Source organism: Camelus bactrianus, chromosome 25 (assembly GCF_048773025.1).
Source record: "Camelus bactrianus isolate YW-2024 breed Bactrian camel chromosome 25, ASM4877302v1, whole genome shotgun sequence".
NCBI lineage: Eukaryota > Metazoa > Chordata > Mammalia > Artiodactyla > Camelidae > Camelus > Camelus bactrianus.
The window spans coordinates 22466608-22485354 of NC_133563.1; the positions used below are offsets into that span (position 1 = coordinate 22466608).

At 38.1% G+C, this 18747-nt stretch overlaps 1 protein-coding gene and 1 non-coding gene across 15 annotated transcripts in view; one reads left to right on the forward strand and one right to left on the reverse strand.

The window, feature by feature from the left end:
* COLEC10 (collectin subfamily member 10) overlaps positions 1-18747 on the forward strand; it is a 401773-nt gene that overhangs the window by 328654 nt on the left and 54372 nt on the right. For 12 of the 14 annotated variants that reach the window (XM_045508463.2, XM_045508465.2, XM_010972584.3 and 9 more), the window contains one exon: positions 5400-5476. In XM_045508463.2, the coding sequence (XP_045364419.1) occupies positions 5474-5476 (3 nt within the window). In that variant the 5' untranslated portion in view covers positions 5400-5473. Of the gene's footprint in view, positions 1-5399; positions 5477-14466; positions 14565-18747 lie in introns of those variants that run through there. The other 2 variants (XM_074352962.1, XM_074352963.1) reach the window with 2 other exon arrangements.
* LOC123613576 (U6 spliceosomal RNA) lies at positions 4465-4571 on the reverse strand. Its single transcript, XR_006720945.1, has one exon. It is a non-coding gene; the product is annotated as a U6 spliceosomal RNA (small nuclear RNA).

The following is an 18747-nucleotide window of genomic DNA, read 5'->3' on the forward strand; positions in this document are numbered from 1 at the left end:
GGCCCCTGAGTGATTTTCGACAAAACAAAAACACAATTTCATTTTTTGTTTTAGAAAGATACCTCTGTCTGCAGTGTGGCAAATGGGGTGGGGGAAGCTATAGGAGAATCTTGCCTAAGTTAAAGTTATAAATGATGAGGGTCAACATTTATGTCATTATGGTGAAAATGGAGAGAAGGGACAGATTATACACAGGTTACAGTGATGGAACGTATAGGACTAAGTCACTGATCAGCTTGGAGTGTTGGATGAAAAAGTAGAAAAGTAGTAATGAAGATCACAATAGTTCTCACAAAAGCCAATCAATCTGTGAACAGTGATACTGATGCCTGGCGTGGGGCATGCAGGTGAAGGAGATGGTAAATTGGATGAAGGGCAAGACCATCTAATAGTGCCTTCCCATTCCCCTGTGTCATACTGCACTTCTCCTGGTTATCCAGAATTCTTTCTCCTCATTATGTGGAAGTTAACCCAGAAGAAGGGAAAATAGGAGGAAGAATTATGTATTATATACCTGTTATGTTTTACTTGAACAATTCAGCTTACAAATTGAGCAAAGATAAAATCTTAGAGAATAAAATTTTGATTCAAAAAGCATTGCATTAATAATGATGATGATAATAATAGTAACATACCAACTTGGCACTCACTGTGTATCACCTCTTCATAGTCATTGTTTTGTCTGTTAAGCCTCACAGCAAACCTATAAGGCAAGTACCATTATGCTTCTTATTCTACAGATTTGGAAATTTGAGATTTAGAGACGTTTGATCACCCACTGTTAACAATTCGTAGTGAAGTCCTCCGGTGTCGTGGAATGAACAGAGAGTTGGAAATTTGGACATTTGGTTTAGAGGACTAATTTAGCTATTTATTGGCGAGACAAGAGTCATGTTACACTTCACCTGTGAAATGTGAGTTGAGGGATGGGTGCTAGGGCAGGGAGAAATTGGGGAAGCTGAAATTAAAGACCTCTGTAGCCCTTTGAAGCTTTGGCAGTCTATGGTTTTGACTGGATGATGGATTATTCATTCTGATAATGACTCTGAGCTCAAAGGAATATGGTGACTGAGCCATACACTCTGCTAAGAGGACGGGCACATTGCCGACAGGAAGGCATACCGTTGCCCAATCCGTGTGGCCGTTGGTTTAATTCATACCTTTATTAAAGGCCCTCTCCAAGATTCTCATGGCTATGATTTCGTACTTTGCCTAAGAAATTCTTTGGATTGTTGCCCTTTTCTTTCTAGGAAAGGGAGTGAGAACAGTGTCTCTGGAAAAGGAAAACCTTGTTCTTTCAAAAACAAAGGTTTTCTTGGCCATTGTCTGTGTTTTAAAATAATTCAGAAAGGGACTTTTTGTGATGCGTTCTCTTGAGTTTTGTCATCTCTCTTTCACTTTGTAGTTATGCTGCCCAAATATGGTAGAATAAAAGCCCTTCTAACTAGAGATTTGGAGAATATGAATATTTCCAGGAAAACCCACAGAAGGGTCTTTTCAAGCTTCAGTTGGGGACAGAAAAGTATGGGGGGTTGAAAATATCAGCTGTTTCTAACTTCAGTTTTTTACGCTGGTTCATTTTGGCTGCAGGAAAGTTATTGGGGCTTTTTGGTTATTCACTTTATTTAGAGATAAAATAGTGGCCACTTTGATCATTTAAAGCTCTGTGATGTTCGTCCTACTCTTGGGACTTGAAAGACATGTACATTGAAGACAAACACTGGCTCCACCATTTATTAGTTGTGTGACCCCAGATAATGTTCCTGAACCTCCCCTTCTCATCTGTAAAATAGAAATTGAAATCTTTATTTCACAGGCTATCATGAAGTTGAAATGCAACAATACATGTAATGTGCGTAGTCCAGCAACTGCCTGAAGTTCAATAGACAGTAACTAATCACACTGTTCAAAAATAGCAAAGAATAGTGTTTTGAGCTAACAGAAGTAATGCTAAGTAATATTAACAGCATAACATTGCTGGGCAAGACCATCCACACAGACACATGAGTAATAATCACAATAGATGCTGTGTCATCTGTTTGCTTAAAAATAAACAAACAGAATGGAAAATAACTAATGCAATATGCTTGTGTGCATGGAAGTTTTATGAGAATTTACAATGCTTATGATCTGAATTCTTCTAGAAGGAAATTTAAGCCCAGAATGGCTTCATATGTGCATTAGCTATTATTTTGTACTTTCGGGAATATCTGCTGTCTATGGTTGGTGGTGATTATTTGTGGGAAGCAGAAACAGAAAGAAGAGATATGAAACTGTGCTGGATTAATAAGAGTGCCTGAAGCATGGACAGAATATTAATGTACTTTGCACAAAAATGGCTGACCCAGCTGGGCTCAGATATCAAAACTATCTATATATAGGAGAAAGTAAATTTTCAGTGAAAAATCTTGGACAGATGCCAATAAATTCTGGGAAAAGGAAATAATATTATACAGATTCCTTCTCTGAGATCTTTTGCTGTCCACAGAGAAATCCTTTCCGAAAAGACAATCATTTTCTTCTTTGGCTCGTCTTTGAGAACTGCTGGAGCTAGGTCATTCTGTACCCGAAGACCACCACAAAGTTCAGAGAGGGTAGGAGGGGCCTTCCCATTAAATCCTTGGTCAACCATTCACATTTTCCAAAAGTTAGTTGACAATTACAAGGTTTGGAGACTTTCAGTTATAATTGTATTGCAAAAATAATAAGAGAGGAAACAGGCAGAGGTTATGTTAACAGGCCCCTGGTGGCTGTCAAGGACATGTGGTTCAGCCTTTGAAGTCGGTTTCAATAGATTTTCATGTGAAGTAAGTGAAGTAAAATGCTCCCATTTCAGGTTTCACAAGTGATATTGTTTAATGTACTGATGTTTCTTGTAAATTTGTTTAAGGGAGTTATTCTAGTTCCTCTGAATTACTTCGATTTTGGAACTCCTCTATTAGGCTAAGCAAAGTAGGGGGTTGAAATTACATCTCTATTTCTATTTTTATCCTATTTAAAAAATTAATTCAAGCCCATTTTTTAAAAAATTAAACAGACACTGAAAACTAGAAGAATGTGAAGTAACAATCTCTCTTCCCTAGCCTCTCTTTGTATCCCTCTCAAAATTTCTTTTTCTGTATGTCCAGAAAAAAAAAACAAATTTTACATGTAGACCCGCTCATATAGTAGACTCACCATGTTGTATATTTTGCCCAAAAAGGTATATAAAATACTATTGAGTATTTCGATTTCTCACTTAATGCATCTTGGAAACTTTTCAAATATTATTACATACAGAGCTATTGTGTTCTTCTTAACATCTGCACATCATTCTGTTGTTTGGATGTTTCCTATAATGTATCTACCCAGTGATTTCTGTACTTTGTTATTACAAATAATGCTACAATAAACACGGTAAATTCTTTGCACGGTGTTTCTGGGTCAAAGGGTAAGAGCATTCAAAATTTTGACATTTTATCAAGTTCCTACTAAGAGTATGTAAGGGTGCTTATTTTAGGCAGATATTATATAGCGTCTGTCTGTGTGTCCTCCTCATCACGTGGTTGAGGGTGTAGTGTCAATCAATGTTAGCAGAATAAGTAAAGGATAGTAATGGGTGTAGCAAAGGTATTAGTCAAGGTCCCAACAAGGATCAGAAAACGCTCAAATTGGGATAATTTAAGGATGAGTCATTTACAAAGGGACTATTTACAATGATGCAAGCACGTAGAGGGGAAACCCAAGGAATCACGCAATAACTTTCAGATGATAAAGAGTGGCTGAGTTGCTACCACTCCTGAGTCATAACTGACAGAGAGGAGAGCAGATATTGGACCTCAAAGGGAGTCACTAAAATCAGTTCACTTTGAGAGAAGCGGTAGCCTTGCATTGAGGGCCCAGGCCCCATGCGGGTCCTCTCCCCTGCAGTGTGGTCGTGGGGGCCTCCAGTTGGCTTAGCCAAGCAGAAGCCAAAACTCATTCAGTTCTATGGGGTCCATGTTGGTCAACTTCACAAGACAAACAGGAGGGTTGAAATGGGTGAAGAGTAAATCTGAAGGGACAAAAAACTCTAATCACCTCAGCACAAAGATGATTTATATCATTATTGATTTTGAGAATGGCCCATCCCAAACCAGATAGGACCCATACAGTCTTTAGACATATTAGGAGTGAAATCTGTATCGTTTTTGGTAACGTATTATCTTGTCCACTGTCTAATTATTTTACTTCGTGAGTTGTCTGAAGCGGGGGACTGTGTCTAACTTATTCACCACACTTGCAGCAGAACCCAGAACCCAGAATAGTGCCTTACACAGATGAAGTGCTTAATAGTTAGTTGTTGGATAAATAAATGCCATAAAAATGTTTCTTATTTCTTTTTTTTAACATTTTTTATTGATTTATAATCATTTTACAATGTTGTGTCAAATTCCAGTGTAGAGCACAATTTTTCAATTATACATGAACATATATATATTCATTAAAAGTATGGAACGCTTCACGAATTTGCGTGTCATCCTTGTGCGGGGGCCATGCTAATCTTCTCTGTATCGTTCCAATTTTAGTATATGTGCTGCCGAAGCGAGCACAAATGTTTCTTATTTCTGAACTTGACATTTTAGAATGATATTTCAGCCAATTTCTTCATTATTAATGAATTATTCAGTGCTGGTGACAGGAAATTTTCTTCTGGAGAATGGCTGGGCTCTAGTGCTTTCATAAGAGGCCATAGAGCTGAAGTCATACTTAGCTTGGTTCTTCCAGGGGGCTCACGTACATGGTGAGTCCCAGGAGTAAGGGATTCTACTCATACAGAGACCATAGTTAATGGCAATATTTACAGATGTATAAGTGGAATTCGAGGTGATGGGAGGTTCACATGCCTGCTATCTCCAAAGTGCTTTTTTTTCCCCTTCAACTTTACTGAGGATAAATTGACAAATAAAATTGTATATACTTAAAAGAGTGTAGTGTGATGATTTGGTACATGGTTACCAAAGTCAATTTAATTAACACTTAACTCATCACGTCCCATGGTTACCATAGTTACTATGCTGTACATTAGATCCCCAGTCCCCAAGGTTTTCTGAACCCTAAATTGATCTTCTCAAGCATCTACACATAGTATGAACTTCCTTAGTGACAACTTCTCTTCTGTTGCTCGTGTGCGTGTAGATTATTATTCTTGGGAAGTCTTCTCTGGACCTGGTTGACACCCATTCCCTAAAAGCAATGATCACATTGAATTGCATTTTTTCTAGAATGGCTATCTTATAAAATAGTCTAGCTGCCTGAGGGTTTGGACCCTGTCTTTTTCATCATTAAATCTACAGACATGAAACTTGATAGGTAATAGTGGCTCAAGAAATAGAAGTTGAATTTATTCAGAAGTTCAGCATTCTTTTTCCCTTTTCTAGGCTCTTCTGGACACATTCGTAGACTTTGAAGAGGCAGCAAGAAAGTCGCTTCTCACTGTTTTCTGCTGCTCCGCATGGTAAGATAGAATAAAGTTGGGCTTTGATCTGAGACCAACATCACAGTTTTGCTATTTCTAGCTTGATAACCTGGAATGTTACTCAAACTTCTCTGAGGTTGCCGAGAGAATGCAATAGGATTACATACACAGCAAATTCACTGATATGATAAAATATTCGTTTCCCTTCTTCTATCACCTTCCTTCCCATTAAGGATATCAAAAACTGTGCTCTGATTAACGTCAGAGGATGGGGCAGTGGACCTAAAAGGGGGTTGATTTAAGGAGCTTCTTGTAATTTTAGAGAGAGGGCCTGGCATAATGGGAGTCAACATTCTTGCATTAAAATTTCCTTTCCAAGAGATGTAGAAACTTAATCAAGTAAACAACTGAACAAAATACCATAGGAGTTTATGTACGTTCACTCCCCCCTTTTCCATATGAGTCAGCATTGAGACTTGTTTTAGGAGTGTATTTGCTCCTTGGATGTTGGTGTCTGTAAATGGTAACCTTATATATACCTTTACTGTCATTCATTTGTGAATCTTGTGATCTCTCTTTGTGAATCTTTAGGTCAATCATCAATAGTTTGTTCTTGAGCTAACCTGTCCACACAACTTAATAAACACCCCTGGATTGTCCCCAGCCTTATCGGACCCTACCTTGAGTGGCACTGCTGTCTCACCAGCCCCTCTAATGCTGCTGTCTCTCTCTCTTCCTCACCTCCAGCCACATTCGCTTTCTTTGAGTTCTTTGTAATTTTGTTTGACCGTTTAATTAGTATTATACATAAAATTACAATATAAATGATTAAATATGTACTATAGGAACCATTTTACTAATAGTATTAAATTGTATCACCCAAATTCTGTAACTAAAGACTCCCGAGTCACAAATGGCATGTGTAACGCTGTCCCTTTGCCCCTGCTCACATTGACAGCCCCATCTCTCACCATGCTCTCCCTTAAGCCTTTGCTCCAGTCATGCAGAACTTTCTTTCGGGTCACCAAGACCTGCTGTTTTATTCTGGAACATGCTCTTCCTTCTGTTTAGATCTATCATGCCCCAACTCCCAATTCCACTCACATTCCCACGGTCAGCTCACTTCTGCTCACCCTGCAGTTTTCAACTTGAAGTCGCTTCTTCAGAAGCCTTTCCCGACTCCTCCTGTTCACTTGCCCTGCTAGGGATTCCACAGCACACTGCCCTTCCACTGAACAGTGCTTCTCCTGTGTCAGTGTTAATGCTGGTTTAACTTTCTGACTCTTCCTTTTAGACTGTAAGACCTAAGAGGGGAGGACCCATGTCTATCTTATTTCTTGTTATATATCCAGTGTCTGGCCTAGTGCATGATCTGTGGAAAATGCTCAATAAGTAATTACTGATTAAAACTCTAAGCCAGAGACATAAGGATTTTTGGGGTTAGAATGGTATTAGTTTCCTTTTGCTGCTGTAACAAATTGTCATAAATTTAATAGTTTAAGATGATATAAATTTATTATCTCACAGTTTTGGAGGTCAGAAGCCCCAAAATGGGTCTCACCAGGCTAATGTCAAGGTGTTGGTGGAGCTTTTTCATCTTGGAGGCTCTGAGGGAGATTTTGGTTTTTCCAGCTTCTAGAAGCTTTGGCTTGTGGCCCTCTCCTGCATCTTTACATCCAGCAACATTGGGCCAAGTTCTCTCACGCTTCCATCTCCCCACCTCTCTCTTCTTCCTCTCACTTCTACCTTTATTGACCCTTGTGATTACATTTGGTCTATCCAGATAATCCAGGATAATGTCTTTATTTAAACTTAGTTATTTAAACCTAAATTCCATCTGCCACCCTCATTCCCCTTTGCCATATAACGTAACTTATTCACAGGTTCTAAAAGATTAGGGCATGAGCATCCTTGAGGGTCGTCATTCTGCCTATCGTAAGAATGTTACTGTCTTACTAACCTCTATATCTGTAAAATGAGAGGTGGGGTTGGTGGACCTCTAAGGAATCTTCTAACTCTGACATGCAGTACAGATAATATTACATTATTAATAGATGGATTCTACTCCTTTCTTCTTGGTAAATTATATTTGTCTCCAACAACTTCAAATCATGAGGCATAAAATACCAGAAGGAAGAAAGCAGATACCAACCACAAAAGTGGCATCCTTAGTTAGGCTTGGCTCTTAAATTAGCTATTACTTTATTTTTGTTTTGGGGGACTTAGCATGGCTATAGTCTTAGAATCACACATTCTTGAGAGAGAGAAAAAGATGTTCTCAATTCCTTGGTATTTCGTTGGCACATCAAGGTGGGAGGCTGAAAACTGGGCTTTATTCTAAGCCATGAGAAGTGAAATTCAGGGTATGATGGAAGGGATGTATTTATCACAAAGGGAAGAGTAAAAGGCCATTCCTCCTGGTCCAGTGACATGTAGGGAGAGAAGGGACAGTCACATGGAAGCTCGTAGTGAAATAGGTATGCTGTGGCTCTCCACCTTGTTGAAATCCATATTGGGAATACCCATACAGATATGGGATCTATTGGTCCTTAGCAAGAAAATGTACATTCAGGGCTTTGAGCAAAGAAAATTCAATGAAAGGATCATTACAAAGAGAGAGGTATGGGCAGGATTAAAGGAACCAGTAAGAGATGGAGGAGCACCGAGGACTATCAACAGAATGGGAGGACACGGAGGGGGAGCTGGGCGATCGGGATGCCACAAGAGTAAGAGTTTTACCTGGACACAGGAGGGTCATTCAACAGGAGTTGTGGCCATTGATAGAAGAAAGAGTCACTGTCAAACTATGGCCCCGCAGGGGGAGCGTGAAGGGAACACCTCGATTTCTCTCTCTCCTCACCTTCTGATCTCCAGCTGGTGCTGCTCACCGATTTGGCAAGTTCAAATCTGAAAGTCATAGGGCAAGTTTAAAAAGGACAGTCCCCAGGTTAGGGGGAGGGGAAACAAGAGCAGATGGAGAGTAACTAATGCAGATTAAGCCCCAAATATATGGGACTGTAGTTTGTGTGCCTGGACACAATCCAGATGAAACTCCACATTGAGTTTGGCACCATGCCAAAGGGGCACACAGATTCTTGTCTTAGGGGAGACTTCTAGGACCTTGGCCCCAAACAGGGATGGAGCTGGGTCTCAGGCCTACTTGCCTTGCTTCAGGCCCCACGCTATCATCTTCCACAACCTGTTATGGGCTCTTGTCAGATACTCAGCAGAGTATATGCCGAAGCAGCATTTCTTTTTTTCTGATCTGGTCTCAAAAAGATGGAGTACCATTTAATTCTTTTAGAAGGTCTTTTTTCTAATGGTATTTCATCCGGTACATCAATTCAGTAACAAAACACTATTGGAATACATATTCAATATTTTTATGAAACAGATACAAGACTAAAAGAATACCACCTAACAGAATTGCTAAGTGCTGATGAGTTTGAAATCTTGGTTTTTCTAAACTGCATTGAGTTCAAATTCTTACCTTGCCTCTACTATAATATGACTCCAGCAAATGACTTGAACTCTTTGTACTGCATTTTCTGCACCTGTGAGACTGAAGTGAAATAAGACAGTTGTTAGGATTAAATGTTTTGATATTCCTAAAGTGCTTACAAGAGTGGTTGGCATATATCAACGATTAAAGACTCAGTAAATGTTATTATTACATGTGTTAGCCAAAACACCCTCTGCTTTTATTCAGCAAACTTTGTGTGAGCACCCACTCTGTGGGAAGGCCTATAAGAAATATTGTGTGTACATCACATCAGAATTTGGTAGGAGAAGCAGACTAGTCAGTATAAGATGATCCTTGACAAGACAGGGAATCATAGAGGTTTGGGTTATATTGACTACCATCATTATTGGTGTTGTCAGAAATTCAGACTGGCCAGACATTGGTTGGGATGTGAAACAGGCAAGAGGGGGAAATCAAGTTTTGTTCAGTGTTACCTCCAGCATTTGTGATTAATACGGCAATTGTTCCTTTTTTATGATTGATTCATTATGCTTTTGAATTTTTGTTTCTTTAAGGTTTTATGCCACTTTTTTAACTTAAAAGCCGAATTATTTATTTTTATTGAAGTATAGTTGATTTACAATTTTGTGTTAGTTTCTGGTGTACAGCAAAGTGATTCAGTTATGCATGTATACATATTCTTTTTCATATCTTTTCCATTATGGTTTACTGTTTAACTTTTTAAGAAAATTTTCCAGGAAATAACTTTGGTTTTATGGAATTTGCACTAGGGCAGCAGCTCAAAGACACGTGTTCAATTGCTGGCACCATGACTTGCTGTCTTTATGACCCTGGGTCATCCTCTCTGAGCATCAGTCTTTCATCTAACATCGCAGAACACGATGAGGATCAAATATGTTAAATGGATGTGCCAGTAAGAGTTCAAAACATAAGACTTCGTGCAAATGTAAAGAAGAAAGTTGTTACCCCATGATATACCCCGAGATAACACGACAGTTGTTAAGGACACAGGGTTTGGACTTCAGGCATACTTGGGTTTGAATCCTGGCTTTGCCATTTACCGCCTGTGCACACTTGATTGAATAATTGATCTTTCTGAACCTCATTTTATTCATATGTGTAATGATTATTTCAAGGAATGGTTGCAATTGTTATGTAGAAAATGCTTAGCACATTATCAAGTTCACAGTACAATAAGCTCTTTTTTTTTTTTTAACTATTCCTTATACTGCAGCTTGGGCAGGAACATATCACAGTAATCAAATAAAGAAGCAATCTTGCACCTAAAATTTACAACAAAGAGTTACAACAGAAGAGAGAAACCACCCATATTTGTATCCGTCTCCCTGGCTCAGCAAGATGACTTGAGGAAGTTTTGAAATGTTAGAATTCACACAAGCAATATGGAAAAACAAAACACAGCCCCAAACTGTGCCTTTGGCATGTGCAGAAGGTAGATAAGGCTTATCACTTATAATTTAAAAGGGGGAATTTATTAAACTAGATAAGGATCTAGAATTTATGATAAATGCCATTTCTGTTTTTTATCCACTATTTTTATGTTTTTAATAATTCACATCTCTAAAGTTACATGGGCCATGTAACACTCTTTTATCAGCCAGCCTTTCCTTTCAGAAGACACATAAAAAATTGCAAGGACTTGCAGACACTCAGAAACAATAGCAGGAAGCCAGAGAATTTGCCTAAAAATTGAAGGTGAGTCAAATAGGAAAAGTCTTCGTAACCAAGAGCAACCAGACAGCGTCTAATGTGACTTTGCCACATAAAAGACTCTGTTATAACAGAAAAAAACACACCAGGATCCTGAGCTGTAGAGTTGTGCCAAAAACACACATGAAAAAACATTTCCTGTCTGTCACTGAATTATGTGTCTGGGTGTGACTTTCAATATAGATAAACAATTTTGCTTTCTTTTCAAAGATAACATTACCAACAGTATATTCCAGACTCAAATTCTGGTTGTTTTCTTATTTAATATTTATTGAAACTTCGTATTCTTTTCATAATTGACCTCTATTTTTATATATGCGCATGTATGTGTGTCTGTATATATATGTGTATACACACATGTTAAATGGAGATTTGGAGGGCATAGAAATCCTAGACCATTAGGACTAGAAGAAAAGTTAACAGTGACTTAATCCAACTCTGTCTTTTAATAGATGCACTGACTCTAAGAGAGAATGATGATTTGCTGAAGGTCTCACAGTTAGAAGTAGGACTTGGACCACCAGATCTTCTTCTTTCTATTTCTCTTTACCTTTTCACTATATAATGCTGCCTTTCAAAATAAATAAAGTAAAATAAAATAAAATATGAAATAAAATAAAATAAACACAAAAACCTTTTAAAAAATCTACAAAATAGACAGAACAAATACCTGTACAGGGGAATTTTTACTATTATGGATACTGGAAATGCTAAAGCTTGGCAGATCACATGTCCTAGTTTGCCAAGAGTAGTTCCGTTTGCACCTGTTGTCCTGCTGTAATAACCAATAGCACCCCGTTTGCTCTCACAAATGTGTGGTTTGGAAGATAATTTATATGGTCACCTGAATGAAAACACAAGTTTCTTGCTGAATGTAAAGAGGCCCATTTTACATGCAGAGAATCTGAAAGTATTCTAAACCTTGGCCTCCCATAAGGAAATATACAAAAGCTGTCACAAGAGCTTGGGGTTAATAAAAAGGGGGTGGGGGGCAGTATACGCTTGAAAGAGAGCAAGATCACACACAGTGGCCGTGGTAGAGCTAGCTGTTGCCAAAGACCCAAGCACGTACACATGGCTCTGCAAGATGTCTTCAATGAGAAATTTGGTTCTGTTTTTATTTTTGTTTGCTTTTAACAAACAAAAATGAAAGTGCATGAAAGAGTAGCAAGGCTGTGCTGTGACCTAAAAACACAGCTGGGAGCTGAAACCCAGATTCGTGTCTCAGCAAAGTATGACTTGAGGCTTGTTGCTCTCAGTCTCTGGGTCTTATCATTTCTCTTATCTCTAAAATAAAAGGATTGAATGAGACTATCTCTGTTTCTTTCCAGCTCCAATTTTAGACTGGCATGGACTTGTTAATTAATTTCCATAATTTTATCCCTTCCCAGGAAAATGTATTTCCCCTCCACCCCCTACCCTCTCCTCCACCTTCACCAGTTTGTCCAAAGTTCTTGATGCTACAGGCATTTTCTCAGAATTTTCAGAAGGTGGGAGAAATGAGCACCACAAAGTTCTCCCCCCTGGAATTTGCCTTAGGCGTTAATACAGCCCAACAGCATAAGGTTGGAACAATGAGAGTCCATCTCTCCATCCCAGGGCCCTGACTGGACAGATGGCACTTGCATTGTCCCATGTTTTTATTGTATTTGCTCAGTGGCAAACTAAGGCTCTGTCTGTACGTGTGGAATGGACAAAATGTGCCATGGCCAATCGACGCAGCTCCACTTTTTTCCCCAATCGGTTCAGACCACAGCCCGGCAACTCATGATGACAATGGGGAAAGCTGGAACGGTAGGATTAGATATGCTGTAACCTTATCTGATGGCATGAATAGACCCAGCTTCATTTTTTCCAGGCTCCATTGCTGAGTTTTAATGAGAAGTCTAAAGGTCAATTACTTTTTGACCGACAGTATGAAAGAGAAAACTGATAGCTGGGGAAAGTTGATTGTATTATTCAGTCTGCACACACAGCAAATTGGTTTTCTATTTATGGAGAATATTTTTAATTAGAGCTTGAATTGTGCATTAAAATTGGGCAACTATAAATAGTTAACGGCTGTGATATTTTATACCTTAAAATTCAAAACTTTTCCCCCCCTTCATTTGATGAATTCTAACCCATAGCTCTCTGTTTACATGTTTGCTATTTTGGTTCTGTGTAATTCTAGAAATAACTAGTTTCAGACAGTTATGGTTTAGTGAACGCAGGGAATTGCTTTTGCTAAAATTATTGTTGCTTGTTTCTAAAACTCCTACAGAATAAATCTACGGTCTTCGGAAAAGCAGAAGTTATTTCCAATGACACATACTATTTGCTGAAAATTTACGGTAGATTGACTCATGCATCTTTGCATTGTACTTAGATTAAACTGCTATAGCTTTGGTTGAGGGGTAGATGTGTCAGTGGCCTCTCTGTGGCTTAACGGTTTGTTTTGATAGGACAGAGAAAGTTTACCTAATTATAGGAGGCTCATTATTGGTTCTGAAGGAGGAAAAAAAAGTCATCTCAACATTGATTTCTTCTGGAAATGAATCATGCAGTTGTATAACTTTTAGTACCACTGTCTGTCTCCATCTATGATCTTTTTTTTTTCTTTTAGTTAATGTGAAGTTTGTCATTTCAAATAATGTCTGATGTCTGGCCCCAGGCTATTTGTAGATTTATCCTACCAACATGTGTCACTCATCTCTGTTTAGAATCCGCAGCCTTCATCCTAGCAACCTCCTTCTATTTTATCCTGCTTTGGCTTCATTGGTGGCTCTGTACAGATTATAATGGGCTCTCTCAGAAAGAGGATGGTTAATGGTGAGCATCGTTAGGTCCACAGATGTATCGTAAATTGGAATTCTTGACATGAATTTATCATTCAGATAAATATGGGCAGCATCTTATTTCAACGGTTGCTTTACCCACATTTTGTAGTGGCCATCCCATCCTTTTAATGGCACCTCTTAAAGAAACAACAGAAAGTTAAAACAATTCACCCAACACATTCAATCTCTGAGCTGAAGCTGGAGATGTCAGAATTCTTCCCACTGTGAAAAAAAAAAAAAAAAGATGTCTTGATTTTCAAACAATTGTAATGTTTAAATTAGACTTTCATGGTTTTTATGTGGTGTTTGCTTTGTTTACCTTACAAACCACACAAATGAAAAATGGATTTCAGCATGTTCTTGCTTATTTAGGAATCAGTTTCTTTTTATTTAAATTTGTTCCTGGTTTTCTTCCTGTGGTCTTATGGGCTAGTCAGTGGCTTCAACACACATTGAACTATAGAATTTTCTACCTCACCTTTAGCTTCTGTGTGAAGTAACCAGCAAGAACTTGTACATCAAGAATTCAGTTAAAAATGTGATGAGGCCTTGGGAAGAGCATTCCCTTGGGAAACCTCTAAATGCTGATTTCGGTCTCCTAAGTAATCAAGTTCTCCTACCTTGGACTCTATTCTAAAATATATTTTTTGGGGGCAGGGGAGTGTATACTAACAGATGTTAAAAGGTACTATCTCAAAAAAGGTGGTACATCATTATCACAAAAGTCCAGCCACTTGCAAATAAAAGAGTATGTGGATCAGTGTCGAAGGTAAATATTTTGGGTACATCTGAGCCCTGGTGAAACTGGTTTACCACTTTGGCTCTCTTGCCACATGGGGAGTGGATCAGGCAGCCAGAAAAGCATGGACTCATTTCAACTGTGGAAGTTCAGGGCGCGACTCCAAGCCAGAAGCGTGGCCATGGCCAGCTGTCTCAAGCCTCTGTGTGTACTCAGTAACCAATAGTATGTTACAACATATGCTGTGTCAAATCCAGCCTTTAGCCTTCTGGATCAAGTCAGGAGAGGCTTTCTTTTATTTGGTGCACCATCAAGGACGCTCCAATTGAATTATAGGGATCAGGAAGCAGAAAGGTAAGGAGACTAAAGATCAAAATGCAATTTGGACTTTCACTTGCAGGCTCTTACTACTAGAATATCCACTTTTGTCTCCTTAGAGAACTAACATATATGTAATATGTAGATGTAGGTTTTCCAATACTCTCCCCATCAGCTGGAATGGTGAAAATTTTCTTCTCTGAAAAAATGTGCAAAACAGGATATGTTTACTCTTTTAAGCATAAACCCCCAAGAGGTATTGTTTTATTTCTGTACTGAAGCTCTCCAGTTTTTTACATTTTTCTATAGGAATGTGATTGCCTAGTATAAAGAAAAACAAAAATTAATAGGATAAAACAAATGGCTTTGAGAGTCCACTGTCAAAGGTGTCATGCTAATTACAGTAAAAATCCAATTAATAAAAACACAGCTCTCAGCAATAATGCAAAGAAATGGAAAGTCTGAATTGCCTTCTTTTATTTAAAAAGAAAAGAAATGCCAGGAAAACAAGCTTATCTCATAGATGTTAGAATAATATGGTGAAAATCTAGGTATATTCTAGAGTTTGAACAAATTGAATCCATCACTATCCATAAACCCATCAATTATAGAATGAGTCATCATTCTACATGGTAACTCCTAAGCCTTGATGCTCAATCATCAAAAATAGAGATGATTTTTTAACATCCTTCTCTACCGAGGCACAAGAAGAGCATCATAGAATTTTTAAAGTTTGGTTCCTTTTTTTAAAATTGGTTTTCTAACAAAGAGGAATTCTCAAGTTTAAAGACCAAGTCTTACTCATTGTACTGTCTCCCATGTTCAGGCAAGAACATAACACAGAGTCAGTACTCATAAATTCCTGATGAATCAAAGGAATTTTCTTTTAACACCAATTGTAGTAGCAGCTGTATAATTGGCTCTGAAGAAGAAACAAAAAGTCAGATCAGCATTTATTGCACCTGGAAAAGAACCATGCTGTCATTTCTAGCGTGTCTGTCTGTCTCCATCAATGATTGGAAAATTCAATTATCGAAAAATTCCATTTCCCTCATTTTTTTGGGAATACACTGTTGGGGTGGTGGAATTAGGTTTTGCAAGGAGAAGCAGACTGACTTTCAAGGCTAACGTTGAGACTCTGAAGCTGATTGCCTGTTTTTATGGTTCAGATGTTGATTACTAACCATGAAACCTTGGGCAAGCCACTTCTACCTGTTGCCTGATGATAATAGTGCCTGCCTACTCGGCTTCCTGTTAGAATCTACTTCATATACGTAAAACACTTGTAAAAGTGAGTTTTCCCTAGCATGTCACGAGTCTTAGTTATTTTATTTTTGATGAGATTACTAAAAGGAAAGCAGTAGATTTCAAATCTCTTGCCACTTACAATTTCTAAGAATTTCTACAGTAAGCAGAGAATAATTGATTTTCTTTTTAATATATTCCTGAATGTCAAGAAAAAAATTAAGTTTGTTTGGCCTCTAAAGTTTTAGTTTAATTATAAACCCACAGTTACCTCTTGAATTCACTTTATGGAAGCCTTAAAGTGATATGATTTCTTCAGAGGTTGGCCAATAAAGAGATTTTTCTGTCTAAGAGAAGCTTATAAATTATTAGCTCGGGGCTGCAAGAAACAGTATATATACATTTATTGTGTGATGAAATGTCTGGATGACTATTTTTCCTTAGGAAAAAAAAATTTCATCTTTTTTGGCTTGGTAATTTATTTTACTTAAAGAAAGCTGCTAACTTTTAAGACAATGCAAAATTAAATGAAATGACTGATCTAAGACTCATATGAAAGATATATTTTTGGAAGATAAAAAGGCCGATAAATCAGTCCATATTCAAGTCACTGATACGAAGGAATTCTCTGCCACCACGGAAGCATGTCTGGTGGTTCTGTCCTGGGTTTACTGACCTGTTGAAAGAATGGGAACAAGAGGACCAAAGTCATGTTCTTGCTGCCTGTGTTGCTCAGGTAGCTGTGATCTGCCCATCACTCTTACAGTGCTCCTTATTCAGTTAAGCAAATTCATTTTTCATACGTCTAAAATATTCTGAGTCTCGCCACCAACAAGAAAGGCAAAAGCATCAGTAAATACTTGAGCTAAGGATAAAAATAGAGCAAAATAAAACTAATTGCTTTTAAAAAATGAATAAATCCTTTCCTCCATCCTTTCCCCAAAGCTAAGTGCTTCAGTGAAACACATGTGTCTTTCAGAGATATTGCCTGAAATCTGTTTGCAAGTTGGGGGGGTAAGAGCTGAGAAATTCAAAAAACATTCTCATTTACTTATGGATGTTAACAATCTGTAACAAAGTCTAAAAGCTTAATTAATCAGTTGTGAAAATTGAAATAGAAATAAGAGCATTAATTATAAGTAATGTGCCCATTCACTGCTCTTCCCAGATTACTGTGTGAGGTGGTACTTGGATTACTGAAACTTCCAGTGATGCAGTTAAAAAAAAAAAAGCACCAAGGTAGAAAATTGGAAGTTTAGAATTCAGATTCCTTCCATTTCCCATCCAACTGGCTGAAGGCAGGTTGCTTGACCTTCCTGAGCCTTAATTACTATATTTATAAAATTAAGTTTTTATGAAGAAGATAGAGATCATGAACCTAATGAAAATGTTATCAGTATTTTAAAACAGCAACAAAAATATCCTACTCAGGAAGTCTGGAACTTGAGCATGAATGAGTGCCTGGCACACAGATGGAATGAAATAAATGTTCATTTGAATGTGCATCAATGCATGACTAAATAAATGAATGTATAGGAGATAAAAGATAGTGACATTTATCCCAGCCCGCGGGGGGAAAAATAAAAATAATAAAATCTGTGACATCACCCTCTTTTTGGAGGGTGATTACATTATTTAAGTTGTCAGTTTTTCAAATGCATAGCGTGCATATCGTTTACTTAATATGTCGAAGCAATCTGTCAAACTATAACGGTAAAAATTCTGAATCCAGTCACAGAGCATGGAGGTGCTCAAGCTCAGCCTAAGGACAGGTTTTGGACCTTGAATTCCATCTCTGAACCTCAACTACTGTGTGATATCAGGCAAGTCACTTATACACTCTATGCCTCAGTTTTCTCACGTGTAAAATGGGAAAGACAACAGCTGAGATCACAGATGGGATAACCGTGTTATCACAGTGCACTAAGCATCAAAAGAGATGGCTGAAGTACTCGGCACTCCCCCGAATAAAGACCTCCTGGGGTACCTTCATCAGCCCTTGGAGAACTGATAGGAAATACACCAGGATGGAAACATTGGTATAATTATTCCCACCTACAAGATTATCAAAACTACTGAGGTTTCTCATGCTTAGACAAAGTTCATTTGGCTTGGTTTTAGCTAGTGTGGTCCTGGCAACATTCCACAGTTTTAGCTAGAGCTTGCAAAATACATGCATTTTTTTTTTATAGGGGGTCAGATGCTAGACAAATTATGGAGAATAGTAGCAACACCAAGTCTCTGCATATACTGGTTTTGATTATTCAAAAAGATCATGTTAATGAAACTTAGGCATCACTCTGAGAGCTATTTACAAGTCTTCTCTGCCAGGTATTTTAAGATAAAAACAACTTCTTCCGTTATCTGAGGCATTAGTCTCATCTAATTTCTGAATCTCCACAGCTGTCATTACTGACTTTAATTTCTAAGATCTGAACTCAAGTTCTGCTTGTGGCACTTATTAGTTAGACAAATTTATTATGTCCCTTAGAGCCTCTGAATCTCTATTTCCTCCTAGAGTTAATGAGATCCTCAGATTAATAGATTATCTGTGGAAAAAAATTACAAATAGCAAAGCAAGCCCATGCTCCCTCCCAAGGTGAGTGGGTGATGTGGTTTCTGTGCCCATTCCATTTTCAGAGGAGAGGGGGAAAAAAAAGTACTTTCATATTTTAATTTAATTGAAAGAGATGTTGCTGGCAGCGATACGTATCTTAAGGAAAAAAGTTTTATTTTAGAAGTTATTGGGCAAATTTAGTGGAAGGCACACAGGGAGAAAACAAAAATATCTGCAAAATGCAACAAGAAACTATTTTGGAGTTATTTTGGAAACCCAAGAAGGAGGGAAAGTGGGCGTACATGGGATCAAGTAGAGAGGATCAGAGGTAAAGTTCTAGAGAAAATTGACAAGGAAAAGACCCGAGAGAAGACGGCAAAGGGGAATTTCCTGCTGTTACTGGCTAGAGAATTCTGA